General features: G+C 38.3%; 3 protein-coding genes across 6 annotated transcripts in view; 2 read left to right on the top strand and 1 right to left on the bottom strand.

Annotated features, from left to right (window-relative positions):
- Positions 1–7: 7 nt before the first annotated feature.
- On the top strand, positions 8–7022 carry LOC113685470 (uncharacterized). 3 transcript variants are annotated; one of them, XM_089190293.1, is made up of 12 exons: positions 8–124; positions 197–295; positions 368–466; positions 536–634; positions 929–1002; positions 1258–1315; positions 1471–1657; positions 2325–2824; positions 2894–2992; positions 3063–3161; positions 3235–3333; positions 3403–3501. In XM_089190293.1, exons 1-11 carry the CDS (start codon positions 29–31, stop codon positions 3292–3294), a joined length of 1470 nt encoding a protein of 489 aa, XP_089046419.1. In that variant the 5' UTR covers positions 8–28; the 3' UTR covers positions 3295–3333; positions 3403–3501. The 3 variants fall into 3 exon arrangements, with proteins under 3 accessions (XP_089046419.1, XP_089046420.1, XP_089046422.1); XM_089190294.1 differs by lacking the exon at positions 368–466; XM_089190296.1 differs by lacking the exons at positions 8–124; positions 197–295; positions 368–466; ... (2 more) ...; positions 1258–1315; positions 1471–1657 and adding exons at positions 3795–3868; positions 4124–4181; positions 4336–4522; ... (1 more) ...; positions 6198–6305; positions 6816–7022 and having other exon boundaries at positions 2739–2824.
- A 1273-nt stretch (positions 7023–8295) lies between these two features.
- The window catches only part of LOC113684777 (Fanconi anemia group J protein homolog), a 31833-nt gene continuing 12516 nt past the window's right edge, over positions 8296–27612 (top strand). Inside the window, exons 1-26 of one of the 2 annotated variants that reach the window (XM_089189977.1) lie at positions 8296–8588; positions 9740–9851; positions 10062–10094; positions 10473–10538; positions 11558–11677; positions 11860–11963; positions 12695–12915; positions 14352–14441; positions 14992–15094; positions 15551–15673; positions 16132–16227; positions 16537–16672; positions 16937–16983; positions 17488–17637; positions 17907–17950; positions 18232–18342; positions 18885–18930; positions 19040–19067; positions 19525–19580; positions 20237–20377; positions 20774–20842; positions 21323–21373; positions 21494–21565; positions 21963–22035; positions 22107–22181; positions 25294–25403. In XM_089189977.1, the coding sequence (XP_089046103.1) occupies positions 8490–8588; positions 9740–9851; positions 10062–10094; positions 10473–10538; positions 11558–11677; positions 11860–11963; positions 12695–12915; positions 14352–14441; positions 14992–15094; positions 15551–15673; positions 16132–16227; positions 16537–16672; positions 16937–16983; positions 17488–17637; positions 17907–17950; positions 18232–18342; positions 18885–18930; positions 19040–19067; positions 19525–19580; positions 20237–20377; positions 20774–20842; positions 21323–21373; positions 21494–21565; positions 21963–22035; positions 22107–22181; positions 25294–25403 (2376 nt within the window). In that variant the 5' untranslated portion in view covers positions 8296–8489. The remainder of the gene's footprint in view (positions 8589–9739; positions 9852–10061; positions 10095–10472; positions 10539–11557; positions 11678–11859; positions 11964–12694; positions 12916–14351; positions 14442–14991; positions 15095–15550; positions 15674–16131; positions 16228–16536; positions 16673–16936; positions 16984–17487; positions 17638–17906; positions 17951–18231; positions 18343–18884; positions 18931–19039; positions 19068–19524; positions 19581–20236; positions 20378–20773; positions 20843–21322; positions 21374–21493; positions 21566–21962; positions 22036–22106; positions 22182–25293; positions 25404–27612) is intronic. The other variant, XM_089189978.1, reaches the window with a different exon arrangement.
- The window catches only part of LOC149036090 (uncharacterized), a 4320-nt gene continuing 2661 nt past the window's right edge, over positions 25954–27612 (bottom strand). The window contains exon 1 of the mRNA XM_089189979.1: positions 25954–27612. This exon is cut by the window's right edge and continues 2661 nt beyond it. Coding sequence (XP_089046105.1) covers positions 26372–27612 — 1241 coding nt within the window. The 3' untranslated portion in view covers positions 25954–26371.

The raw sequence follows: 27612 nt of genomic DNA, 5'->3' as shown, positions 1-27612 counted from the left end.
TTAACTCCTTCCTTTTGGTTTTTAGGGAATGGATGCAGAACAAGAGGAGTATTCCGAGGAAGAGAAGAACATTGGCGTTTCTTGCAACTCCGAGGACTGCCAGGATATTGGACAAAAGACAATAGTATGTCTTTGTTTTCTAACTTTTTACTCTTCAGAAAAGGTAGATTAATAACTTCTTCCTTTTGGTTTTTAGGGAATGGATGCAGAACAAGCGGAGTATTCCGAGGAAGAGAAAAACGGTGGCGTTTCTTGCAACTCCGTGGAGTGCCAGGATATTGGACAAAAAACAATGGTATGTCTTTGTTTTCTACTCTTTTACTCTTCAGAAAAGGTAGATTAATAACTCTTTCCTTTTGGTTTTTAGGGAATGGATGCAGAACAAGAGGAGTATTCCGAGGAAGAGAAAAACATTGGCGTTTCCTGCAACTCCGAGGAGTGCCAGGATATTGAACAAAAAACAATAGTATGTCTTTGTTTTCTACTTTTTAACTCTTCAGAAAAGGTAGAGTAACTCCTTCCTTTTGGTTTTTAGGAAATGGAGGCAGAACAAGAGGAGTACTCTGAACAAGAGAAAAACGTTGGCGTTTCCAGCAACTCCCAGGAGTGTGAAGATATTGGTCAAAGCATACAGGTATGTTTATGTGCTCTATATTTATTTACTTTTCAGGAAAGGTAGATTAAGCCTCTAGTCAGTTTTTAGGTACATGTGAATATATATATTGTCGGCATTGGAAGACCAATCCACCTAGAAAGCATTAGCTCATTCAGTGGATTGCACCTGCAATGTTTACGATAATGTTTGCCTGGCAAAATTTAGTAAACCACGTAATCTGTCGGACTTGAAAAAAGAAGGGAAGAACAACAATGTAGGCTCGTTTTTGTTGATCAGAACAGCGTAATAATGTTTTTACAACTTTTGACATAGAACTGTGGTGTTTCCCAAAATGCGTCTGAGCCAGCCAGCCACAGTGAATGTACTACGCATACCAATGGTGAAAGGTAAGAGATGTCATGGTCGAAATTTTCATTGATTATGCTGGATATCTGGAGAATATCAGGTTTTCATCTTCAACGAGTAGAACATTCGAATGTTTGGTGAGAAACAAGCGTTAATTCGATTATTTTCTTAATAATTAACCAAGATGATAGACATTGATAGAGCTTTACGATCAAAAGTGAAGTTATAGCGGAGAACAGCGTCGAAAATAGTTCTTTCTTTTAAAAACATCCGCATCGTTTTGTTTACTTTCACAGTGGCGTCAACGTGAGCAAGCTGAACCCTCTAGCAAGAGAATTTCGTCCATCATCTCAGGTCTGCAATTTCACTTTCCGTAAATGGTGTGATTCGTTTTTAATGAGCTTTGTTTTCCTTGCAAATCATTTCTTTATCTAACAAAAGAAAACGAATTCCTCCATCGATTAGGGATAATATCCTAACGAGCTTCTTGTTGTATAATTTCTCTACAGACTATTTGTCCAAGGAAAGAAGTGCAACCCAAACGTAAATCTCAAATGGTTAAATTGGATCCACCAAGCCAAGGGCGGAGGCGGATGCGGTCGTGCGGTCCTCCTCAAATGCTTGGGGTGGAGGCACCTCCGTGGAGCCATCCCCTGCCAAACCATCTCCCACCAAGGTCCCCTCTCATCCCACCAGGTAAGTACAGAGCAAAGACTTATCGCTGCACCTTAAAGTCATACACACTGACAATCTGGTGAATCATATTGTATACATGGCTTCTTATCTTTCAATGCAATGTAATTTTCAGTCTAGAGTAAAATCCAATTAAATGGAACTTGGTGATTCAACGCAATGGACAACTGTCCAGTGCAACGCTGTGTAGAGGAATGCAAAGATAAATTATCTACTTAGAAGGGAGGGGTGCAATTATATTTAATTGTACCTTAACTCAACGAAATGCAAAGCGTACACAATGCAACTGTTTTCATGTAGCTGCTCTAGTTTCATTTCAAAAAGATATCTAACTGCAGCGTCAAACAACCTGCTTATTCAACGTAACTCGCAGAGCCACTAGGCTAATACGAAGCGCAGTAAATACGGCGAAATCTGGTGCAAACACAACACCACTGCGCCAACAAGGCCTGAACCCTGTAACAGGACAGTGCAGCAACAATTCGCGGTTTACTGCGGAATAATACAGCGGAATGTGAGGGTATAGCAATACAACACAAATCAATTCCTCTCATGGAGAAAAAGTCACTAAAACACGATTAAACAGACTACAAGGAGACGGAATGCAGCTAACACAAAGTACGTGATACGTTGCTATTAATAATTATGAAAAATGGTCTCTTTTTTGTAGGGAGACATTGCAGGTTGGAAAGACGAAGGGTGCGGTTTTCTGCTTCCAGTAACCGGCCAGTTCCCTCGCCGATGAACATGATGCCCAGCGCCTGGCCAAATAGCGATAGATATTACACGAACCAAAGAAACGGAGCCCCTACAAAACATACTCCTCATCCCAATGATCCCGTGGGGCTGTCACCAGGAGTTGCACCTTGGCTGCGACCTTCTGTTCCAAACAACTGGCCTACTCCATCATCGATGAATATTATGCCCAATGCTTGGCCAAATGCAAACATGTGTTACACGGACCGAGCAAACGGTGTCCCTGCAAAACTGAATCCACATGCCTATAATCCTGTGGGGCCTTCACGAGGTGTAGAACCACGAACGCGGCCTTTTTTCTCCAACAACAGGCCGACTCCTCCAACAGAACAAAAGGAGTATTCCGAGAAAGAGAAGAACGTTGGCATATCCTGCAACTCCGAGGAGTGCCATGATATTGGACAAAAAACAATGGTATGTCTTTTTTTTCTGCTTATCTGCTCTTCAAAAAAGGTAGATTAACTCCGTCCTTTTGGTTTTTAGGGAATGGATGCAGAACAAGAGGAGTATTCCGAGGAAGAGAAAAACATTGAAGTTTCCTGCAACTCCGAGGAGTGCCATGATATTGGTCAAAAAACAATGGTTTGTCTTTGTTTTCTTCTTTTCTTCTCTCCAGGAAAGGTAGCCAGATTAACTGCTTTTTGGTTTTTAGGAAATGGATGCAGAACAAGAGGAGTATTTCGAGGAAGAGAAAGATGTTGGGGTCTCCTGCAACTCCGAGGAGTGCCAGGATATTGCACAAAAAACAATGGTATGTCTTTGTTTTCTACTTTTTTACTCTACAGAAACGTTAGCGAGGTTAACTCCTTCCATTTGGTTTTTAGGAAATGGATGCAGAAGAAGAGGAGTATTCCGAGGAAGAGATCAATGTTGGCGTTTCCTGAAACTCCGAGGAGTGCCAGGATATTGGACAAAAGACAATGGTATGTCTTTGTTTTCTACTTTTGTACTTTTCAGAGAAGGTAGATTAACTGCTTCCTTTTGGTTTTTAGGGAATGGATGCAGAACAACAGGAGTATTCTGAGGAAGAGAAAGACGTTGGTGTCTCCTGCAACTCCCAGGAGTGTGAGGATATTAGTCAAAGCAGACAGGTATGTTTATGTGCTCTATATTTATTTACTTTCGGGAAAGGTAGATTAAATCCCTATTCAGTTTTTAGGTACATGTGAATAGATATATTGTCGGCATTGGGAGAACTATCCACCCAGAAAGCATTAGCTCATTCAGTGGAATGCACCTGCAATGTTTACGATAATGTTTGCTCGGCAAAATTTAGTAAACCACGTAATCTGTCAGACTTGACAGAAGAACGGAAGAACAACAATGTAGGCTCGTTTTTGTTGATCAGAACAGCGTAATAATGTTTTTACAACTTTTTACACAGAACTGTAGTGTTTCCCAAAATGCGTCTGATCCAGCCAGCCACAGTGAATGTACTACGCATACCAGTGGCGAAAGGTAAGAGATGTCATGGTCGAAATTTTCATTGATTATGCTGGATATCTGGAGAATATCAGGTTTTTATCTTCAAGGAGGAGAACATTCGAATGTTTGGTGAGAAATAAGCGTTAATCCGATTATTTTTTTAACAATTAACCAAGATGATAGACATTGATAGCGCTTTACGATGAAAAGGGAACTTATAGGGGAGAACTGCGTCGAAAATAGTTCTCTCTTTTAAAAACATACGCATCGTTTTGTTTGCTTTCACAGTGGCGTCAACGTGAACAAGTTGAACCCTCTAGCAAGAGAATTTCGTCCATCATCTCAGGTCTGCAATTTCACTTTCAGTAGATGGTGTGATTCGTTTTCAATGAGCTTTGTTTTCCTTGCAAATCATTTCTTTATCTACAAAAGAAAACGAATTCCTCCATCGATCAGGGATAACATCCTAAAGAGCTTCTTGTTGCATAATTTCCCTACAGACTATTTGTCCAAGGAAAGAAGTGCAACCCAAACGTAAATCTCAAATGGTTAAATTGGATCCACCAAGCCAAGGGCGGAGGCGGATGCGGTCGTGCGGTCCTCCTCAAATGCTTGGGGTGGAGGCACCTCCGTGGAGCCATCCCCTGCCAAACCATCTACCACCAAGGTTCCCTCCCATCCCACCAGGTAAGTACAGAGCAAAGACTTATCGCTGCACCTTAAAGTCATACACACTGACAATCTGGTGAATCATATTGTATAAATGGCTTCTTATCTTTCAATGCAATGTAATTTTCAGTCTAGAGTAAAATCCAATTAAATGGAACTTGGTGATTCAACGCAATGGACAACTGTCCAGTGCAACGCTGTGTAGAGGAATGCAAAGATAAATTATCTACTCAGAAGGGAGGGGTGCAATTATATTTAATTGTACCTTAACTCAACGAAATGCAAAGCGTATACAATGCAACTGTTTTCATGTAGCTGCTCTAGTTTCATTTCAAAAAGATATCTAACTGCAGCGTCAAACAACTTGCTTATTCAACGTAACTCGCAGAGCCACTAGGCTAATACGAAGCGCAGTAAATACGGCGAAATCTGGTGCAAACACAACACCACTGCGCCAACAAGGCCTGAACCCTGTAACAGGACAGTGCAGCAACAATTCGAGGTTTACTGCGGAATAATACAGCGGAATGTGAGGGTATAGCAATACAACACAAATCAATTCCTCCCATGGAGAAAAAGTCACTAAAACACGATTAAACAGACTACAAGGAGACGGAATGCAGCTAACACAAAGTACGTGATACGTTGCTATTAATAATTATGAAAAATGGTCTCTTTTTTGTAGGGAGACATTGCAGGTTGGAAAGACGAAGGGTGCGGTTTTCTGCTTCCAGTAACCGGCCAGTTCCCTCGCCGATGAACATGATGCCCAGCACGTGGCCAAATAACGATAGATATTACACGAACCAAAGAAACGGAGCCCCTACAAAACATACTCCTCATCCCAATGATCCCGTGGGGCTGTCACCAGGAGTTGCACCTTGGATGCGGCCTTCTGTTCCAAACAACTGGCCTATTCCATCATCGATGAACATTATGCCCAATGCTTGGCCACATGCAAGCATGTGTTACACGGACCGAACAAAAAGTGTCCCTGCAAAACTGAATCCACATGCCTATAATCCTGCGGGGCCTTCACGAGGGGTAGAACCACGGCCTCGGCCTTTTTTCTCCAACAACAGGCCGACTCCTCCACCGATGAATATTATGCCCAATGCTTGGCCAAATGCCAACATGTGTTACATGGACCAAGGAAACGGTGTATCTGCCGTGCAGAATCCAGATGCTGGCAATCCCATAGGGCCTATGCCAGGAGTAATGCCGTGGCCACAGCCCTTCATTTCTTCCAACACTTGGCAGACTCCTTCACCATTGAACGTTAGGCCAAACACATGGCCAAATAACAACGTGCCTGACATGGACCAAGGATTTCAGATACCTGCGGAGCAAAATCCATTTCCTTATAACAACGTTGGACCCGGCCCGATACAAGTTCAACAGTTATCATCATACCCAACAGGTTTGTTGTTCACATTACGGTTCCTCTTAATGCCCAGGCTTGAGACGCCTAGAACGTTCTTTGATGAGCATCTTACTCATTCCTACCTTCTAGAAGCGTGTATATCAGGGAAAAAGCTTCTCTGCAATTTAAGCATACTTTTAGGCATAGTTTGGGTATAGAATATTCATATTCTTAGGAGTTTAAATGACCAAGTCATTGGCCACAATCAGTGGTTTTATAATTGCTATTAGACCTGACACTTAAATAAGTTTCTCATCTTATCCTATCAAGTACCTTATGCGGAGCAGTCTCCAAATGTGCAAAGCCATACTGTTAATCCACCAGAAACTGTGGATCCTTGATCAGTGCACAACTGAAGCGCTGAACCGTACGCAGCAGGTTTGTATAAACACCTATTTGAATGTTCATCTTTAATACGTTGTCGCGTATTCATCTAAAAGCTTCCACGGCCAACACCCGGAACATGCAGAAACAAGCGACCCTTCCCACAAAGTTACCGTAAATGCAACAAGCCAGACTCTCACTTGGTCTGGGTGGTATAAATTCCTATGCAGCATAGGCTACAGTATAATTGACAGAGAACGACTGATTGCGCTACGTTCGTCAGACAATACACTGTATCTTGTTCATGGGGAGAAATCTGTCGAAAATGCGGCTCAGTGTTGGTACTTGAGCAACTGCGCTCCTACTCCTCCCCTACCTTAACTTTAACTCTAACTTGTTATTAGTCGATTGTTATTGGGTCAGGGGAGGGGTAGGTAGGTGCTCAGTTGCTCATATACTGACATTGAAAATCTCCTTGGTTTTTAAGTTGAAATGTTGAACCGAAATAGACATTATTTTCGATGTTTTTACGACCTGTTTTTGAAAATGTTTATTTATCAACAGGTGACTTACATGACACAAGTTGCCAGAATTTTTCTGCGAGGACTGTTGTCTCATTTTTTCTATTTAACTTTTTAAAAAGAGTGTTTCGATATATATTTATGAATGCAGATGTCAAACTAACTCTTTGTCAATAGCTCGTAATGCTTGCACATATGTTAATTGTAAATTGAGAAAATACATCATATTAAAATGATAACAAATATTAAATTTCAGTTGTCTTGGGGTTTTTGTTTATCAAATAAGTAAAAGATGGCTACAATAGATTGCTCTAACAGCCAAGTTTGGATTTTGGACAGCAGTGTCTAGTTTTGGATTTTGGACCCTAGTGGCCGAATTTGGACACTAGTGGCCAATTTTAAATTACAGAAAACATTGGCCAATTTTGGATATTGGATAGTGGTGCTCAATTTTAGATTTTGGACATTAAAGTCCGATTTTATATTTTGGACCCTAGTGGCCGATTTGGATTTTGGATACTAGTAGTAGATCTTGGATACTAGAGTCCGATTTTTAATTTTTGGAACTTGGACACTAGTGTCCTTATTTGGATTTTAAACCTTAGTGGTTGATTTTGGATTATGTACAGTGTTCCTATTTGGAATATGGAACTTAGTGACCGATTTTGAATTATCAACACTAGTGGCTGATTTTGGAATTTTGACGACAGTGGCCGATTTTAGATTTTGGGCACTGGGGGTTGATTTTTGATTCAGTGAACACTGGTGTCTAATTTTGGATTTTGGACACTTGCGTCCTAATTTAGATTCTGAAGTGTGGTGGCTGATTTTGTATTCTAGACACCAGTGTCCGATCTTGGATTTCTGGACGCTAGTGTCTGATCTTGGATCTTTGGACACTAGTGTTGAATTTTTGATCGTAGACATTTGTATCCGATTTTTGTGGCTACTGCCTCCTACGTAATAGGGGGTGGTGCCACTGGTTTACGAGGATGAGTGAGTGAGCAAGTTGTGGATAAAATGTTGTTCTAAAATCAGAGTTAGAGCTCACTGAGTGACTCCGGAAAACATTCTTGAGTTTTTCACCTGGTTTTCTTGTTCGTGCTGTATCACCCTGCAGCAGAACTCTAAAATGAAGTATTCCATCATCGCAAGCCCCAAGAACCATAGGGGCCCGATGCTACATTCTAAATGTAAGGAATAGTATTTCAAGCCTTCTTTCGAAAAGCAGTACTTTCTGTTTCATTTCCTAGTACTTTTGCTGTCGCATTGAAGAGCTATTTCTGTATTAAACTTAAATTTTATCGCGCCAGTCAACCCTTTAACTCCCACAAGTGCTTAACATGTAATTTCTCCTTATACATTATTTAGAACACCCAAAACTTATCAGGTGCAAGGTATTGTGTTGATCTAACACCAAATTCTCTTATCTTATTTACAAGGAACTGTGTAGCACCTGGAGGGGAAAATTCTCAGATCTTGAGGGACTTCGAGGGGAATGCTCAATAAACGAGGAGACCTGGAAACTAGTCTTTCTCCGTCTCGAATGATTTCCCGCGCCCTCCAACTTCTTTTCGCTGTTTCCATGAGCGTAGGCTGGCGTTTTGTTGTTTTTAGAGGCCTTTCATTACTAAGTAGTGGATGTATGGCTCAGAATTTACCTTAAAGATGACGCAAATATTCTAGAACCAGTTCTTGAGAGGAAATTAACGTTAAAATGGAGAACGACGACGGCCAGTTTGTGTACACCATCCATGGCGTCAAAGTTTCCTTTCCTTGCAAAGCATATCCAACCCAGCTGTCCATGATGAACATGGTGAGGTTTGAATCAACTAGCTACATGGCTCCGACTTTTGAGAAAGTTGCTAATGATGCGAGATTATGTGTGTGGTTTACTGATCATTGAAGTAACTGTTATTGTGTTTAGCAAAAACACGCGAGATCGAAAGAGATCGATAATCGATTAGCCCTCCAGGGGACTTACCTGATTAAAAATATTTTAATACACAAAAAAAAGATTTGAAACACTGCCATTGTAACAACACGGAGACGCAATGAAACATTGGGATAATCACAGTGATAATGATAAATAGGTTTTTGTTAAATCTATAATGAAACAATTCATAGTAATCTGTTATTAATTATGATAATTATTTATCGAAGTAAATGTGAATGGCGGTAGATATTTAATCGGTGACTTCGCAGTTTGGTAAATATCTATCACTTTGGATGACAATGAGGCAAGAATGAACTCAAGTAAACAGCATGCAAGCAGAATAACTAGCTGACCAATTTATGTTAAGTGCTTGGAAGTTATAAAAGTCTTGGTGCATAACAATGCATGTTAATTTTCACTCAAAGGAAAGTTGAGTCAAAAAATGTATGGGAGGCGCTTATTTTACTTGTTCTTGCTTCATTTTCTTCAGTTGCCATGTGAAATTAGTCTTATTGTAGAAACCACTCTGTCTTTAAAACAGCTGTTTCATGGATTGCATTATGACATGTGATCAAATTGCTTTTCATGTGTTGGTATTTGTGCTTGTATATGTATCTGCACGGAAGTAGTTCATATAAATTTTGCATTTGTTTATCTTTGCATTGGCATGAAACTTGTAAACCAAACCAATTTTTTTGCCATATATTTGGTTGTTTCTAAATGATAATACTACTTTAAATTGACATACCTTTGACCCCTAATACTTACCAGCATCTAGTTATTCTGAAAAATATGGCTCCTGAATCAAACAGTAGGGTCACAATAAAGGATATTATTACTAACTGAAGAGCTTCTTGCTTATTAAAAAAATTCTCCCTGTCGTTACCCTAGGAAATGTATAGAGAACAGTATAGAGAATATGCATACTGATGTTTGGGTGTAAAGGGTACATGTAAGTTAGGATGATTACAGCCAGTGGATGTTGTCATTCCTTCTTCATGTAATTTTTTCACTGTTGCTTTATATTTTAGATTATCAAAGGAATTGAAAGGCATCAGAATTCATTGCTTGAAAGTCCAACAGGAAGTGGGAAGAGTCTAGCCTTGCTTTGTTCTTGTTTGGCTTGGCAATCTGCAGAATATGGTACAACCATTTGTTAATGGCAATCCTCTTACTGATTGTAGAAATGACATTGTAAAATGCTCAAAACTAAAGTCAATCTAGCTGAGGGATTTTTGCAAGTAAAATACATTAATAAACAGATAACTGTTTGAGCCACCACATACATGTAGAAGTTTCTGTATTTTGTCTTGTAAGTGGATGTCTAATTCTGGTTTTTATCTTTATTACCAGAAAAAAAGGCAAAGATTGAGGAAGAAATGAAAGGTTGGTGGTTATTTATGTTGTCCTTTATCTTTTGTATCAAGTCTGTTGGGCTATTATTTAAGGCATTGATTTTTCAAAGGAAACACTTTTGTTTTAAAATTGTAGTATGGTAATACAAATGAGGATTTGTGATTTAAAAGGTGCATAAAGAAAGGTTAGTTTTCAAACGATGTGGAAGCTTAATAATTATTATGGTAAGCTAAGATTTGTTACTGCAGAATTCCATCCTGCAAAACCCCAATAGTCTGACAACCATGTTATTTTGACCACATTTTGTACTCCATGAATGAATAAAAAGCTTAGTTGCACATTTATCCTTGATGGTGAGGCTTATTTTACCAACAGGAAATCACATTTATTTTATTTTCTCTTATACAGCAGAAATAGGGAACAATGAATTCTGTATTAAGACTTGCAGTGATGAACAGAAGCAGCTTCCAATAGGTACAGTGATAGACAATGTAGTCTGTAATTCCCCTGTTAATTCAGTGAACAATTTTTAGTGAAATGAGACAAACTGAAAGACAAAGTATGATTTCCAAGCTTTGGTTACTCCCTGACTTATACACTGGCTTAAGTATGTGTGTACCCTCCCTTTATAAAATTTTACCTCAGAGGATACTGTATTTCTTCAAATGAGCACCCATGTTCTAATAAGTGCCTTCCTCCAAATTAGCACCCACCCTCAAGGCCATGATTTTCAGTTAGTTCCCCCCTTAGAATCAATAACAGAATCAGTGCAGGAAAATAATCAGCGCCCCCTTCAATTTAGCACCCTCCCTCCAATAAGTGTCTCCCCCCCCTTTTAAATAAGCACTTGGGCACTTGTTAGGGGAGATCAAGGTTGGGCTCTAAGAAAAATTGAAGGGAGCCCAGAGTTCTGAAACTGTGAAATCCAGGGTGCCCAGCATATGCTTTTTATGAAAAAACTAAAATTCCTGAGTTGCCCGTAAGCAAAAGTAAGGCACCAGGGACCACCGGGTGCTGCTAGACCACTAGAAAAAAAAATAGAAAAAATGTTAAGTAAGTTTATTAGAGAATTATTTAAGAAAAGAGGGTGTGCTTATACCTCTGGCTATTCATTTTCAAGAGGTTTTCTTCTCACTGATGTTTTCCTCGGAAAATTACACCGAGAGTAAGGTTAGACATGTGGAAAGGTTCACATGACGTTGACAACAAAGAGGTAAAGAGGTGAGATGAAGGAATAGAAAGAGCAATTTAAAAAAAAAGAAAGAAATTGGAAGGAAATCTAAAGGGCTAGATATATTTTCTGTTTTAAACTTTTGTCAATTTTTTTTTTAATATGCATCAAGATGCTTCAGTCAACATAGCACAAAGCTTGCCATCAAAATATTAATGTCAGAAATGTCAGACCAAGCATGGACCAACTTTCATGGAAAAATATCTTATCATATATTATATATTTCTAGCATTTATTTGTTAATGTATTTTTGGTTCTTTAGATCCAGCAAACATTATCAAAAGTGATTATTTCCAGCAAAATAATTCCAGTCTTCATGTAAAGATTTCTCCTGAAACACCACTGAAAACAGAAGCAGCAGCCACTCTGAAGAAGATGCCAGGTTTGTTTTTATTGGTTTTTATTTTTTACAAATCCAGTGTGACATGCAGAATTTTGACAATGCATTATACTCTGCTTAAAATATCATTTAAATTGTGAAAGGAGTCTAAATGAAATCCAAGGTATCTATGGTATAGATAGATTTAACTTTACAGCAACTTTATGTCTAAACTTCTCTCCCAGAGCAAAGTGAGTCACTTCCTGGTAAAGATGTTAAGTCTGGAAGCCCAACTGATGATGATTTTCAACCAGCCAAGAAGCGCTTTAGGACTCCAGGGAATAACCAGGTGATTAAATTCTTATTTACTTATTTGGAATATTTAAAAAGGTTGGCCAAGTTCAGATTTAAAGCTGGTTTAAATGAGGGCCTGTATAAACAATTTAATGAGACCAGACAGTAACATCAGCAGTGACAAGTAAAAGAGAGCTGTTTCAAAAGGTAATGAGGAGAGAATTTTTCCAAAATCAAATGGCTTTAATTTTTTTATGAAATTATAAGAGCAAAGGTTTGACATCAATTTTTTCTATTTTCAGATCAATTTCTAAGTTTTTTTTTTGAACTGAATATGTTTATGGAAAATGATGTCCGGTTCTTTCAGAAAATGTTCTCAAATTAGAATAGGACAATATTATTTTTGTGTTTTAAGAAAATAGTGCAATTATCCTAGGAGAAATTAGGGATCATAATTAACTAAGTGGTAGAATGATTTGATTTTCATTTTGAGTTGCTGTCTCATAAACAGGTAGGTTAAACATAATTTTGATAATGAGATGGTGGAAGATAAAGATGAGAAAACTTCAAAAATCAAAATCTCTTGTAAAAAAAGAGAAACTGAGATGATGTGAAAAAGAAATTCTATCTGATCAAAATGATTTTTGAATACATCAGTGTCAGTTTCTTCTATAAACTACAAATTTTTTAATTGAGCGTAGTTTTTTTGTTGAATTTTCTTTTCTTCTGGAGTCATTTCATTTTAAGATAAATGTGTTCTCACCTTTACAACTTAAATTGATTTAGCAGACTGTGTCGTCATCGAAAAAGAGGCGTGTCCATCCAAATGCTGGACCCTCAGGTGAAGATGAAGTTGATTATGAGCCCCCAGAGTGGACCATGGAGCTAACAACAGACAGAGAAGGGCAAAGTACTTCACCAAGTACTGCTGCAAATGCCCCTGATAAAAAAGACAAGTTATCACCAGATGATAGTGGAAAGAGTGACTCAAAATCAGAAAGACTGAAGTAAGGGTTTTTCTCTGAAAAGAAATGTCGTACATTTTCAGTATTTGTAAGGAAGAGATAAACAGAGCATCTAGAAAGAGTGGTTTCAAATGGTGAAAAAATTTCAAGAGTGGTACAAAATTTCTGCTGCTTAAACAATTTTTTTGTCTTAGTCTCTTCTTTTTGTCTTATTTTGGCAACATGAGATGTGTCAAGCATCTTTTTAAATTCAAGTTTTAACTCCAATCACCATTTTAGCATTTTGTTGGATAAAAAGAGATTCCTTTATTGATACTATACACATACATGAGCCAAATGGGATTCAGTGGGTATTCTTTTTCATTACTTATCTCACTCTAAGGAGAGATCAAAAAGTAATTTCTTCTTGGATTGTCAATACACTATCAACCAGACAAGTGATGAGATGAGAGAAAATTATGAAATAAGAGAATTGTTTGGGTTAAGCACCAAATTCTGAAAGCTCATCTATCGTCATGAGAAGTGTACAGTAACGAGAATTTGTACAGAGAGCCAGGGAGGGAAAGAGTTAGTAGGATAGAGAACACTAGATTGAGTATGCTCCCATGTAATATTTTACATAAACTGGGTAATTTAGTATTAACAACTGAGTTGATAACATTAATTGGCTACCATAAAGAGTTCAAAAGCTGATGTTTCAGGCAGTAGCCCTTCATCAGAGCAATTGGAGGAATTGTAGGTTATGTGTGTGAGTTTAAATGGAATGAAAATGGAGCTACTCTATTGGTGAGAATATTGTGACGAGAAAACAAGAATTAGCTGAATGAAAAGCGCTCATTGATACCTTGGGGACTTAGTGTGCTGATTTGAAAGATAAATTTTTGTTCGAGAGTTTCGCATCTTTCCAAACATCCTAGATGTAGGGGATGGCTGCAAACTGCCGTATGCTGCTTAGCATGATTAGGGAGATTAGTGTCTAGCAACTGGTTTGGATGGGTCCTTGTCAGTTCTTTCTAAGTTGCGATGGTGTTCTGGGAAACAGTCACTTGATCATCTTTCTGTTTCACCAATGTATAACTTTTTGCAATAAGTGCATGTTATGTAGTAGATGATATTGGCAGAGGTGCACATGAGTTGATCAGTGATCTTAATGGATCTCTTGGGTCCTGACATTTTCTCTATGTTATGAATGAAAGGACAAGTTTTTCATAGTGAGTGAAGGCATTTGAAAGTTTCAGGTTGGTTATAGGTCATAACATTAAATTACCTACTCTCCCACCAATGCAGTACCACTGTTTCTTTAGAAACTTACCCCCTCTAATATTTTATGTTACTTGTACAACTACTTTCCCAGGCTGCTCAATCTGAAAGACTAGAGAACATTGCATTATAGAATGGACAGTGATGTCTACAGCACATATAATGACAGAAGAATCTGGGGCTAGCTAACTTAAAATTTGCATTTTGTTTCTTTATAGGATTCCAAAAATCTTCTTTGGAACAAGAACACACAAGCAAATTGCTCAGATTTCAAGGGAACTCAAGAAGACTGTCTACAAGCATGTTAAGTAAGAACGAAAATGAGATATGAGATGAGTTTTGTTGATATAATGACAAAATAACAAATTTTTCTCCTCAAAAATGTGTCAATAGTGTTTGATCAATTGATCCCTAAATACAATTATCAAAAGATATTGCATACCTTTTGGAAGCAGCCTCTCTTTCACTCTTTTACCCCGAAGAAAAAAACAATAATCAGGTTATGGCAAATCTTTGAAAATCATAAAACAGTTTCATTTTATTCAGACAGGTTAATTGTGTATAGAGTGCATTAAACAACTATCATGGTGAAATTTTTAAACAGGGTTCATTCCTGTCCTGGAAAGTCATGGAAATCTGCTTAACTCATGCAATAAAGTTTTTGGAATTTGTATGAGAAATGTATGTAGGCCTTAAGGAGAATGATTTTTGAAATCTTGGGATTGATAGGGTCTAAGGTGAAATTTAGAGTCCTGGAAAAATCAGTCTGAGTTCTGGTAAAATCCTTAAAATTTGTTTTTGAAAATGGGAGTGATCCCTGTAATAATTTGTAGGTATTATTTCACTTTACTTATGCAGGATGACTATACTTTCCAGTCGAGAGCATTCATGTGTTCATCCAGTAGTTTCCAAAGGTAAAAACAAGAATGAGGAGTGTAAAAAGTTGCTGGATGGTTCAGAGGTTTGTAGGGAGCTATATTTCATTTTTGATTTTTTTTTTTAAACTCAAATTAAAACCATATCAAAATGCGTCAGAAGCGACCATTTTTGGATTCTGTAGTATAAGTATAAGTTGTCATGCAATTTAACAAATAGACTCTATGTTGGTGTGCGTCTGTTCAGTTAAACAAATAGATTTCATTTTCCTTGCCTCTGATCACAGACAGCTTCAAAATGTGATAAGAACAAAATACTGGGACACAAGGTGCAGCCAAGTGTGTTCTGATGATCTTACTATATTTTAACTATTCTGTGATCTCTTAATTACTGCCAGGTTAACATCACATTTATTTGCCTTGTATAAAAAATTTAAAAAAAAAGCTTCTTGATGGTAATGTCACCCTATATTGCATTACCTTTGTTGTGCTTCAATTTCTATTAACTTGCGCGTTTTGGTTTCTTTTTTAATAATTTCAAGGGTATGACCTGTAGATACTATCAAAAAGTTCACACCATTCGGACTCAAACCAGCTTGAAATACCATGGTCTGTCTGGTGCCTGGGACATTGAAGACTTGGTAACTCTAGGAAGTCAAATCAAGGTAAATTAGCTTTCATTATCGTTAATTATCTCAAGTTGCAATATTGATATATTGTTTGAATAATCTCTCATCATTCAAATCATAGTAAGTACTAGATGCAAGTTGTACTGATACTACACATAGGATTGAAAATGATTTCTAAACAAAGGATTATTTTATTGTACATTGTGTTCCCTTCTCAGTAGTGTTATTTTATTTATGGTTAATTTTTACCTGTGTTCACTAAAATGCCAATCAAATATTCAACCCCTTCATATTTTCAGTCATAGTTTTTAAAGGAGAAGAGAGGTCACTCTATAATTTCTCAATTTTCAGTCATTATTTTTGAAAGGAGAGAGGTCACTGTCATTTCTCCATTTGTAGTCATAGTTTCCTCCTGTGTAGTCAACTACACTCACTTTTAACACTTACACATGATCATTCTAAATAGAAGTGTATTTTGTTATGTCCATTTGTAGGCTTGTCCATATTTTGCAGCAAGGGAGTTAATGAAGGAAGCTGATGTCATTTTTTGCCCATATAACTATCTCATTGATCCAAAAATTAGAATGCAGGTATGATTATGTTTGTTCTTTCTCAAAACATTTGTTCTTAACCCTTTAACTCCCAGATCAAATTTGCCATTCTCCTTAATGTCAACCATAAAAGTCATATAATGCTAATTCACTTATCTGGTTGATATTGTATTGATATTGTAAGGAGAAATTCTGTCTTGGTCATTCATGGGAGTTAAAGGGTTAACTATCTTTCATTTTCTACTAAGTAAAACCTTAAAGTTTATTTGAATCAACTAATTTCAACCCCCAGAAATCTTTACAGATTCAGGTCAGTTAGATGTGTGTTGCTTATTTAATATTTTTCAGATGGATATAAATCTCAAGGACCAGATCGTTGTTCTAGATGAAGCGCACAATGTTGAAGACTCTGCACGAGAGGCAGGCAGTCTTACACTGACAGCTGTAGAGTTACAGAACACTCTAGATGAACTTGATAGACTAGGTTAGTGAACATAGCAAAACTAGCTTTGAATTTGAAAGTATAGTGCTGTCTAACAGGTATGTTGTGCTCTGGGGTCTCATCTAGCCAAAACAGCTCACAGTTAAATGGAGTACCAGCACATACCAAAATCTGATTGCATCCTTATTTATGCCAGCTTCATTAGAAGAGAGTACTCCCTTTTTCTCTTTTTTTCGTTAGATAGAGATCAGTATTATTTCAAGTATTATTTTTTCATAAGTGCATGAAAATTGCTCTTTTCTATAGTTCAAATGCAGGTTTTGACAGAACACCATCGCCCTTTACATTTGATGGTAAGTATACCCCTGTTTGTATCTAGGATCATTTGTTGTTGTAATTTATGCTTATCCTTAAAGAGTGCATTTGGATCGGTGTGCCCTTCAGTTAATTTAAAATGGTTTCCTGGTGCAAGAGCCTTTACCAGATATAATTATTTTAATTTCCATCTCCACTTTTATCCCTTGAGAGTGGAATGTTTTTCCCAAGAATGTGAACACAGACTGATCTGAGTATATGGTGCCCTTTCAGAAGATTTGGCAATCCATCATTCTCTTGTATATTTTGTAACCTGTACTCTTAAACAAATTTCTCTGAGCCTTGTTTTCACAAAGTTAGTATGTGTACATCTCACTGTATTTACTAATCTTATTTGCAAAAGCTATTATCACTGATAATGAAATAGCATCGTGGTTACTCCCCGGCAAAGATTAAAAAGATTGCTTCCTTCTTTCAAACACAGAAAAAATGGTGTTCTGACTATCAGTTCTGTAGTTAACTTGATTTTGTTTCTTGGTAAGATTGGGAGTTTTCTGCGATGGATTCATGAGAGTTCTGCACAGTTGAAAGAGAGAAGCTTTGAGCAGTCTTCTAAAGTATGGTCTGGAATGGAAATCATAGCTGCAATGGAGAAACAAACAATCACACCTGGAACCTTCTACATATATTTTGTATGTGACTTTTTGATTGATTTTTCTATCAGGGCTGACATGTTGTGTTTGAGGTGATTGGCTGATCATTCAGTGAAGAAAATAGCCAAGTTAATGTGAAAATTTATTTTTAAATTCATAGTTTAATTTTTTTGCTATTTTTAATGTTTTGGTTCTAGAAATACACTGTGGGTTTATTGACAGAAAGTAATGTTTTGAAATGTCTTTAAGTTACCAGTATTCTAGGCAAATTAGATCTTGTTATTTCAATGTATTCTTTTTGTGAACAGGAACATTATCAGTACATTATGGCAACCATCAAAGATCCAACGAGGTACATATAAATTGTGATTTGGCATTTAAATGCTATGTTGTATGTGAGTGCTTTTCTTATAGTGGACTTTGTTTATGTATTTCATGATTTATGGGCATAGGAAATGTTTTTAAGGTTTTGTAAATGCTAAGATAAAGGTTCATTTAATCTATTAAAAATCTCTCTTAGTACTGTAAGTGTATTGTGTATTGGCTTGTTACTTTCCCATAAAAATCTGCTCTAATTACACTAACATTCATTTTGCCATTAAATTTATTTTAATCCCTTTCTTTCATTCTCAGATCAAATGACATGCCTACCTTGTCCTCTCATAGTCAAAGTCTGCTGGAAGGGATATTCCTTGTTGGGAAATATATGATGGCAAACAATATGCAATATATTTCTGATTACAGGTACACTGATTTTCGATGCATTTGTAAAATTAATGTCTTAATCTTTTAAACCCTGAGAGTGAACAGCATGTAACTTCTCCTTACAATAACATTGCTGAATCATTCGTTAAGATTATGAGAATAAAGGAAATGATCACCAACCTTAGAAGCTTTGATTGTTAGACAAAATTTTCCTTGTCAGTGCCAAAATAAACGTGTAGAGAAAAGTATAAAGACTGTGGATACAGGTGTTTGGATGTAAATGGTTAAATGTATTTTTTTCTCAGGTTTAGAAAATCCTCCACCTCACTTCATACTGGATTTGTTCTTCATAGTACCAGACTCTTATTATTAGATGCATGACATGTTCTTACACATATGTGTAAAATGGCTAACAGGCATGACTCTTGCTAATTAAGAAACTGTCACCACTTTCTGTCCGTTGGTTTGTGTGATTTGTGACACTGAACCTAAAATCCCTCTTTAGGGAGTGGTAGTTGTTTGTTTGTAATGTTAAAAGTGGACTACCCTAGAGAATTGATTGTTTTTTTCTAATCTTCCAGGTGTGCAGTACTGAAAACATCAGTCATGGTTAGGGATGTAGTTTTGGTAAGTATATAATAGCTTTAGCAAACCTGAAAAAGTGTAAAAATACGACCAGACGATTCAATTGAATGAAAACATTTAATAGAATTTTTTTCTTTCCTTTTAACTGTAGCCAGGAGGATGGAGACGATCTCATGGAGGTGAGAATTATTGCACACTTATTGATCCTCAACACCCAGACATCAGTGTACATATTCTCCATTCTGTCATCTATACACTTGTTATGGTACTCACTTGGTGAATTTATTTATCAATCAACAGCTTCTGTAGTTGGTGATCAGTTCCTTTTTTCTTATGACCTTAATTCCAGGTTCAGCTTTGATACTTTAAGGAGAAATTAGGTTTTTATCACTCTTAAATATTAAAGGGTTAAACACGGTCAGTGGGGTGGCAATTATAGATTTTGACTGTAGTTGGACTGAACATCGCAAAGGAGCGCTTGTTCGAGGGAAAGCGTCGATTCAGTGGTTGACGATGTATGGCAAAATTTTGAGCTTAAGATTGCAATAGATGGAAGGAAGAATGACTGACGCTCAAGTAGCAATGGGGTGTTATTTTATTTATGGCCCTAATGAGGAACTTACTTTATCTGAACAGGAGCTAGAAAGGAATGGACGCAATCTTTGAACTTTTGGTGCTTAAACCCTGCTGTGGTAAGATATCCTCGTGCAAGGATGATGCATTTTCGCTCCTATTTTAAGTCAGTAAAGAATTCTTCTCGTTTGGTGTTAATCGTCAGTAGGGTTTAGATTTTTGCTTGTGGCTTGTTGAAAGTAATGCTAGCAGTAATGTCAGCAGACGTAAACCTTGGGTTAAATGCCACTGTTTTTTTTAACTCCTACGTTAATTTGGTGATAAATCAGATTTAAATTGAGATTTTCAAAGTGAAAATGGACAACCTGCTTGAAGCGCGGGAAAACGCGAGTGACAAAGTTGGGATTGGTTTTACCTCTGCATCTAATTGGTTGAGTCGGTGGCGCGAGTTTTTCAGACAAATCACAGGTCGAAGTAAAGCGAAACCAAAGCAATCTGAGATCCATTTGGATACTCAATTGGATAAGAGTTTGCTCTATTAAGAGAGATACATGTATCTTAATAAAGTGTTGAAGGTACTCATCGTGGTAAATGCCCTGCGAGTCGTCTTCATGCCAAATGATGAAGACTTCCAGTGTGCAGTCAAAACGTTCCAATCCTCATCGGAAGTGACTACATCGTGAGACAAACGGTTATACCTCATTATCTCAAGAGAGATCTCTCCCCCAAGCTTGCCCATGGGTCTTTCCTCTTTGTCTTGTTTTTCGCTCTTAAGGTTTTCTCAGAGCTTGGCTCTCAGGCTCGTTGTATTGTGCTGACGTCTGGAACTCTTTCACCCATGGCTTCATTCTCGTCTGAGCTTGGAATCAAATTCCCAATCCAGCTGGAGGCAAATCATGTCATTGCTAATTCACAGGTATCGTTCCATAATTTGCTCTAAAATTCTAGGGACAATTTGTAGCCAAATAGCATCTGACGGTATACTGGCAGCTAGAAGATGCAGTGACACAACTAGAGACTTTATCCCGACTAGGGAATTTGGGAATAAATCGCTGGCCTCAAATCTGGTTGATCATAAAAGTACAACTGTAATTTTCAACTTGTCGAGATAAGCCACATTAATTGAATGTGAAAGCAAATCCAAGGATCATACTGTTTTGAATCTGAAGAAGTGAGTTGTAGGAGATACACGACTTAAAGAGACTTATGATTCTCTTGTAGACTATCCAGAATGTAGAACTGGTAGGGTGTTGCTTTTGTTGTTGTTATTGTTGTTTCTTTTTTAATGAAAGATTGTCTGCTCAACTATTAGGTGTGGGTTGGGACTCTGTCATCAGGACCAAGTGGATCAGCTATCAATGCAAGTTATCACAGTGCTGAGGTATGCTACAGAATGGCTATGAGATCTCAGTGCCTCCCGGTGATATTTCTTTGCCATGATTGGTTGTTGTGATTGCTTCGGTTTTGGGTTTTGACTCTCAGCCGAAAAGCGTGCTTATAGTTACTTGCGGTCAACAGAGCCTACTCCATTGAATGAAAGCTGTAAAACTTTCCTTTATTTTGATGACAAGTAAGAAAATGGTAATGACAGCGAAACAAATTATTTCATTTAACCCTAAAGTTATGCGTACTTATCCTCCCAGGATTTGTCGCTCGGAAATTTTATCCCATAAAGCAAGAGATTGCCTTCAGTTGCCGGATTTTAATTACATCTCTATAATGTGATAATAACAATAACGGTAATGAAATTGATAAAGAGGATGATAATAAGGATGTTAAGAGATGTCGTATAGGTTGAATATTATAGGCGTCCAGTTCAAGTCAGGTTTTGTTTTGTTTAACTGAGAAAATTTATTTGCAGACCTTCACTTTTCAAGATGAGGTTGGCAAAATTCTGCTTAATGTTTGCGAGGTAATTTAGATGTCTAGCCATCCATGTAGATGTTGAGTTATATTTCACTGGCTTTTTCCTTTGGTTTTATTTCTCTTTGCCCTTAAATTGACTCAGACCTGTTTGTCGCCTTCTCTGTAGACAGTGCCTCATGGAGTACTCTGTTTCTTTCCTTCTTATAACATGCTGGACAAGCTAAGCAAACGTTGGCAGGTATGATGTAATAGTAATAGAGGTAATATGTAATAGTTTTTGTTTTCTAAAGAGGGGGATTTGAATGGTTTTGGGAGATTTAAATTGAATTCCACTCTGGCCGTGAGTTAATCCTAATTTGACCCAATACTAGGCTCACAGGTACTGAAAAAGGACATGTTGTTTAAAGTTGATTACAAATAGCAGGGACTGAGAAATGTTCAAGACTTTCGTCTGTGGAAATAAACAAATGATTGCTTGTTTTTTTTTTTCACATACAACCTATTAGCTGACTGGTTTTGAATGTACGTACATTGAAGAATAAATATTGTGATTGTTACTGAAATAGATGCGCCGTCTCTGGCCACTCATCTTCTACAGGGCGTGAAATGTTTTTTTTTTTTTAAATTTCGCGTAGTCAACAGGTTTGTGGTCAAAGCTTGTGGATAGAAAAGTACTTGTCAGTGAGCCACGCAGTGGGGACAAATCAGGTTTGTTGTGATTTATTTTGTCTTTACAAATGTCTCTTTTGTCATGGTTTTTTCGCGTTCTAAATTGCCAGATTTTGATGATATTATGCACCAGTTTTACCATGCTGTGAGAGCAAGTGAAGGCGAAGAGAGTAACATGCAGCAAGGTAACTTCTAGATACCTTCTTACCCTTATGTCAATGCACTGTAAAATAGTTTACATGTTATTTGAATCGAAGAATGTAATTGATATTATACGGGTAGTGATACCGCTGAAGGAACAAATAACGCCGCTGGTCTGTGGTATCGACTCACACAGTATGTGCCCTTAAATTCCCGCGGAGCATTCGTCTTTTATCGGAGATCTCCTTTTTCCCTTTTTAGAGGAGCGGAGGGGGAGGGGGGTGGGGTGGGAAGAGAGAGGAGGAGAGAGTTATAGTGGGACTCTCATATTTCTAGCGTTTTAAACATCTTGTTGAGGTTGGAAGCAGAATTATCGTCATGATTTGGTGATCTTCATTTCGAAAATTGATTTAGGGAAAGGACATTCAAACCGTGTGAAATCGGCATTTAAATAGTGCATGATAACTCAATTTAAATCAATTAAAAACCTCTGGCCAGAACTGTTTATCAGATTCTTGAGGTACTTCTAGCCCATACTTTCTGCTGAGCCTTTAAGGCTTCATCTAACATACCTTCTACTATATCAAGTTCCACTGCTTCTTGGCAAACATTATTATGTATTGTAGTAGTCCCATTATTTCCAGAGATTTCTCGACAAGAATTTCGCTCTTCTTCGCATTCGCTTGTGTGAGATTCCAAATCCTCTATGAAAACGGAATTTTGGATGATATTTCCAAAGCAAATGGACCTGTCTTGTCTTGACTGGCTGGTAGCATCATCGGCTGATCGGGCATGCTCGGGAACACTTCGAACAGGACTCGAGATAGGCATTGTCCGGAAAAGATCGAGGAATCCGTCATCTTTGTCGGGACTGACCGGAAGGCCAGCACAAGAACCTCCGTTGTTTTCAAACAAATCTCCATTCGCTTTGTATACGCGAGAGTGCTGTCTGCCAAAACAACTGGTTAGTTTCTCTCCCTCTAGTCCGGTAATGCAAAACCCACAGAAAAGACATCTGGTGCATTTGTTACTCCGCATAACGTATACAAAGGGTTTGATAGAGCATTGCAGCCAATAGAGCCAAAGGAAAACACATACCACTTTATCTGGTATGAGACTTTTCCCAGGGTAGAGGCTTTTGTTGTTTACGATTCCTGCGATGAAGATAGGCGCTACCAGAATGACGTAGACGAGTATGAACGTCAACAGTGTCCAAGCCGAGTGCACATGCGCAGCCATGGTTAACTTTTCCTCGTTTGAGAGCAGGCCGGGACTTACCCGTCGTCGGAGGGGAAGAATCAAAGACAGAATTTTCCGAAACGAAAACGTTACAAAAAGTACCACAAAAGCTGCGATAGCGATTTCTGTTGCAATGTTAATGGCATTCCAGTGCTGAGGGGCAAGGAAACACATTCCTGTGTATGCATTGTAATCGAATTGATGACTAAGCATAACTGCGGAGGGAGGAATTGGACAAAGCCAGGCGAAGCACAGCAAAATGTTGGTGTTCTTTCTCGATAAACTGGGAAAACGCTTGCGATAAATTGCTTGGTATCTCTCATACACCATGGCGCCCACATTAAGGCATGCTACCTGGGCGAAGTAATTACCGAGTGTGACATGTAAGGCGCAGAACACTTGGCCAAAAATCCATTTACCAGACGCCAGTGAAACAAGAGCAAAAGGTATTAGGAGAAGGCAACTAGCGAGGTCTGCAAAACTTAAGCTTGCTACGAAACGGTTCAACGGTGGACGTATTACATCAACAACCAACACAGTGTAAAGAACGCGACCGTTTGAGAAGGTGCCAACGAGCATGAAGAGGAGAAGTGAGGCTGTCTTCAGACCAGTTGTGGTCAAACTGTCTTCTTGTTCCAACAATGATCGAGTCGTGTTGTCCATATTTAGTGGTAAGATGTTATCACGACACAGCGACTTTTTCTCTTAAGGGGCAGCCATTTGCACACACAGTAGTCGAGGCGAAACTCTGTTTTCACAATTTAGTTGTAATAGTTTTGCTTCCAGTGTTCGTATGTTTTATAATGACTTCGTTCCGTCGATTATCTGTTTTTATTAAACGAAATTCCTCCAAACTTTCCGTGAGTTTAGTTCATAACCCTCGTCGTTAATCCTCCATTGTCTTGCTTTCATGTGGTGAAGTAATGTATATCTTTTGCTGTTTCTTGCTCCTCACCGCTTGAATTTCGATCGTCCCTTGTATTACTTAACTATCATTTTTAAACCAATTTCTGTACTCACGTCTCAAAATTATTAAAAGGTTATCCGTGCATTTGCAAATCTTTAGAAACTCGCTCTCATAGATGGAAGAGTCGCACGATATTTAAACGTTCCAAAAATGCCGGAACAGTAATAAAGAACTGAATGACGTAAAGAAACCAAATCAATGAGCTCTTTGCGGTACCGTATTTGGAAATTTTAATGATTTTTCAATAGGATATGTTTCCCACCTTATTTCTTTTCGTGAGTGGTGGGAAAAGTCTCGGTGGATGGTTGGACCAAAAAAATTGAAAATCTTCAATTTTCTGTTGTTGAATTTGCAAATTCTCAGATCCGTATGAGTATTCAGTTATGAAGATTTTATCAGGAGAGTGAGACTCGCGGCAAGTGAATGACGTGGAAAGATTACTACGTCAGTAAACGTAGCAAAAGTCATTCTTTATAAACAATTTTCTAAATTTTATCAAATTTTTTCTGTAGCTCAGTTTTCATGCAACGCATGATACATAGAAGAAGTCCAAGTAACCGATGAAAACATTTGGCGAAAACGACTTTTATGGGAATTTGAACTTAGCTTATGATATTATCCCATTTATTTCACGTTTTCACGTTTTCACGCCCTACTCTCACACAATTACATCGTCAAACTTTTCGTCCCATTCTAAAAGAAAGCTATCACCTCGAAAGAGAGCAGATATCCATTTCTTGTGCATGTCTACTGAAATTTTGTTGGTTTTGCTTTACTTTACTCTGCGATTGTTTTCGACAAATCGCGCCACTTTCTGAACCAATCTGTACTTTGTTCCAAGTTATTAGGGAGGTGCAGAATATTCGCGAAATAAATTGATGCCAATAAGCAGTATCCATGATTTTATTGTGTGTGAGCACTCATCCTGGTGACTTCTGTGTTTTGTGTAGATTCCGATGACGAGTCATGTGTGGACGGTGGGTTGTTCTTAGCCGTTTGTCGAGGAAAAGTAAGCGAAGGACTCGACTTTGCTGATAACAATGCTAGAGCGGTGGTTACGGTAAGAGTACCTGATTAATAGGCCATTTCATAGTCGTGTACTCAGTTGCCAAGCCTGTGATTTAGAGTGAGGCTGACGGTGACCTTGTTGTTATAGAGACCAGTATCTAGTTAGCATGATGACAAAGTAATTTACATTTGAAAAGTAGCAAGGTTTGTATCATGACAAGGTCATCCTTAGCCTCACTCCTGTTCAAAGACTTGACAATCAAGCACACAACTGTGAAATGGACTATTGCCCTCCGAAGCTTTTTGTTAGGGACAAGAACAGACTAAAGCCTCGACTGATTTCGAGAAACTTCAAGATGAAAAGTAGAATAACTGTAGCAAAATTAGAAAGAGTTTTGTTATTACAACTATTTACAATACTACAATCTTCGTGCGACCGCAAAGTATTCAGAAGCCTGTCTTTGTTAAATTTAAGTTATAGTGGTGTAGTATCAGCACAACTACGGGGGGGGGGGGGGAGAGTCGCTCAGAGTGACATTATTTTTTCTCTACGCCAAACCTTGAATAGTGCAACATATGCAAAGCCATAACTGCACCGTATAAATTATCACTTTTTCAGTTTTATTACTGGACTTAAACAAAGCCAGTTGAACTGACCTGAACATAGGAAAGACAATCTTTTTTTTCAGCCTCGAAGGAATTTTGAACAACTTTCTGAAAAATTTAATTTAATTCATCAATCAGTCAGTCACTAAATCGATGATAAATCTAGCCATAAAGTTTGAACAAACCCATCCTCTTAAGTGGTTCAACCTCTCGTTTTTATAAGCCATTCGGTTGAAAACGGGAACTTAGCCCTGCAAATGCATATACTCGTCTGCATCTGTCCCTTTCGCGAGGTTTATACAAGTCACATTTAGGACGCTACAGTCCTTGCGACAGTTAATTTAAAATTAAGTGATTTTCCCTTTTTCTTTTCCACTTCCCCCCCCCCCCCTTGTGAAATGTATATAACGAGAATTAGAAGTGGACTGCATGAAAAAACTCAAGTTTGTGAGGTGTTTCACGGAAACTTATCGAGGGTTCTAGTTCCTTTGGAGCTTGTTTTCTTACGGAAATGGCAGCTTCGAGCGCATCTTCAAGCTTCTGTTTGCTTCGGTTATTGATGTTCCACGAAGTAATGTGTAGCGTCGAGAGTTTGCAATTCTGGTGCTTCACTGCTTTACACAAATTTGGCAGCACCACAGCAGTAATTCGGTTGCTGGTCAGGTTGAGCAATGTAAGTTTACAGTGCTTACATTCCAGTGCTTCACAGAAGTAGTGTACTCCTTGATTTGTTATTTTATGGCCCGAAATTCTTATCGCGGTTAGCTGGCAGTTTGGGTGTCTAAGTGTTTCACAGAGCTTTAGTATGAGCGCATCAGTCCAAAAGTCGTCATTGGTCATCTTCAGGTAGGTCAGTGAGGAGTTCACATGTTGAAGTGACTCACACAGTTGTGTCAATACATTATCAGTGAGTTGGAGTCCTCCAAGGTTCAAATGGGTGAGTTTGCAACTCCTCTCTTTCAGCGACTCGCATAAAAGACCCAAAGCTTCTGGAGTGATCGAGGTATTCTTAACAAGGTTCAACTTTTTGAGTTTGCAACTGTCCGCACTGATAGCTTCTACCAGTGCAATCAAGCCCTGATCGGTGATATTGTTCTCGGGTATCACCAGTTTGACTGGACCTCCCTCTTTTAGCAGCTTTGAAAGTTCTTTACAACCGCCATCTCCTAAGGAATTGCAAGTCAGCTCAAGGTAGTAGTTTAGCGGCTCAATGTGTTTTAAGAAGTAAACGATTGCTGTGCAATCGGCAGGTGTGACGTTACAGTTCCATAACTGAATGAATCCGTGGAAATCCCTGTTCTGCTTTAACATTGAGGCTACTCTCTTCACTGTAGCCTCGTCATTGTATTCGTACAGGCAGTTCATCATGAGCAAAGCCTTCCTTCTTGACGGTCTGCTAGGTGATTTTGAGAGCAGCGAATCGTGAAGGCAAGACACAATACCCTCGATGGCCTCCATTTTTTTACCATGGATCAATCCTGCAACGAATTGAATGACAAGCTGCCACTTTGGATCCTCAGCGTTGGAAGTGATAAAGATCTTCAGTTCAGCCGGATCCATCTTCGAAATTTCCCTTGCCGCGAGAAACTCTTGTAAGGTTAAATGGATGAAGCTGAAGCGCTGTTTGAATTCCACCGGTGACAACCTTGCGTCAG

The sequence above is a fragment of the Pocillopora damicornis genome, chromosome 12 (assembly GCF_964200805.1).
Source record: "Pocillopora damicornis chromosome 12, jaPocDami1.2, whole genome shotgun sequence".
Taxonomy (NCBI): Eukaryota; Metazoa; Cnidaria; class Anthozoa; order Scleractinia; family Pocilloporidae; genus Pocillopora; species Pocillopora damicornis.
This window is presented reverse-complemented; position numbering and strand designations above follow the sequence as displayed.

Excerpts from the sequence above, each read along its gene's own strand:
- LOC113685470 (XM_089190293.1), top strand. The coding sequence starts at position 29 with ATGGATGCAGAACAAGAGGAGTATTCCGAGGAAGAGAAGAACATTGGC. Across the intron at positions 2,825-2,893 it reads ATATTGGACAAAAAACAATG|GGAATGGATGCAGAACAAGA; the intron begins GTATGTCTTTTT and ends TTTGGTTTTTAG. Across the intron at positions 2,993-3,062 it reads ATATTGGTCAAAAAACAATG|GAAATGGATGCAGAACAAGA; the intron begins GTTTGTCTTTGT and ends TTTGGTTTTTAG.